General features: G+C 37.4%; 1 protein-coding gene across 1 annotated transcript; it reads left to right on the top strand.

Moving 5' to 3' along the window:
- Positions 1-119: 119 nt before the first annotated feature.
- Positions 120-549, top strand: LOAG_19257 (zinc finger protein; the record flags this gene model as incomplete). The annotated part of the gene is made up of 2 exons (XM_020451909.1): positions 120-218; positions 298-549. Coding segments are annotated over 2 exons (351 nt in total), but the record flags the coding sequence as incomplete, so codon positions are not given.
- Positions 550-861: the final 312 nt, after the last annotated feature.

Raw genomic sequence — 861 nt, 5'->3', positions numbered from 1 at the left:
TAAGATTATTGAACTTATCAGTTGAAGAAGTCAGTGAAGAACAAGCATATATAGGAATAAAACCGAAGAAATCATGGTTCAAATCGTATCAGAAGGAATCATCCAGACTGGAAGAACATATGGGTCAGGATGACGCGAGATCACTGAACTTGCGTCGAAAAGTAAGGAACAACAAGAATAGAAGGAAGGAATGTCAAGAACAGATACGACTCGCACAGGTGAGAAGCGGTTCAAATGCAATATATGCGAAAATTACGCTCGAAATATGATCTGTTCTGCATAATAGGATTCACACAGGTGAGAAGCCGTTCAAATGCGATATATGCGAAAAAAATTCATTCGAAAAAGGGATCTGGTTGTACACAATATAAACTCACACAGGTGAGAAGCCGTTCAAATGCGATATATGTAATCAAAGATTCCGTCGAAGTGATTATGCGCTTGCACATAAAAGGACTCACACAGATGAGATGCCGTTCAAATGCGATATGTGCGAGAAGAATTTCACTCGGAGAGGCAGTTTGTTTGCACATAGAAGGACTCACACAGGTTTAGCTGTTTTTAGTGCAACAAGAATTTCTCTTAATCACAGCATTTGAATACAAATATGAAGATTCATCTAAATGATTGGGCCACATTCGACTGCACTGTTATGCGATGAAGTTCTTCTGTGGAAATCCACCTTGAAATCACATTTGAAGAATCATATGATGAACTGACAGATGTATTTTAACCGAAACGCACATTGCTATTTCTGGTGTTTTTGTACTTTCTGTAAGATAAATTCGTTTTTCCTCGTTGCATTGTTATCATTGTATTGTTTTATTTACGCATTAGTATCGTTCCTTTACCATTTCTTTA

This window comes from Loa loa, assembly GCF_000183805.2.
Source record: "Loa loa unplaced genomic scaffold supercont3.3985, whole genome shotgun sequence".
Classification (NCBI taxonomy): Eukaryota; Metazoa; Nematoda; class Chromadorea; order Rhabditida; family Onchocercidae; genus Loa; species Loa loa.
Note: the sequence above shows the minus strand (reverse complement) of the source record. Positions and strands in the feature narration are given on the sequence as shown.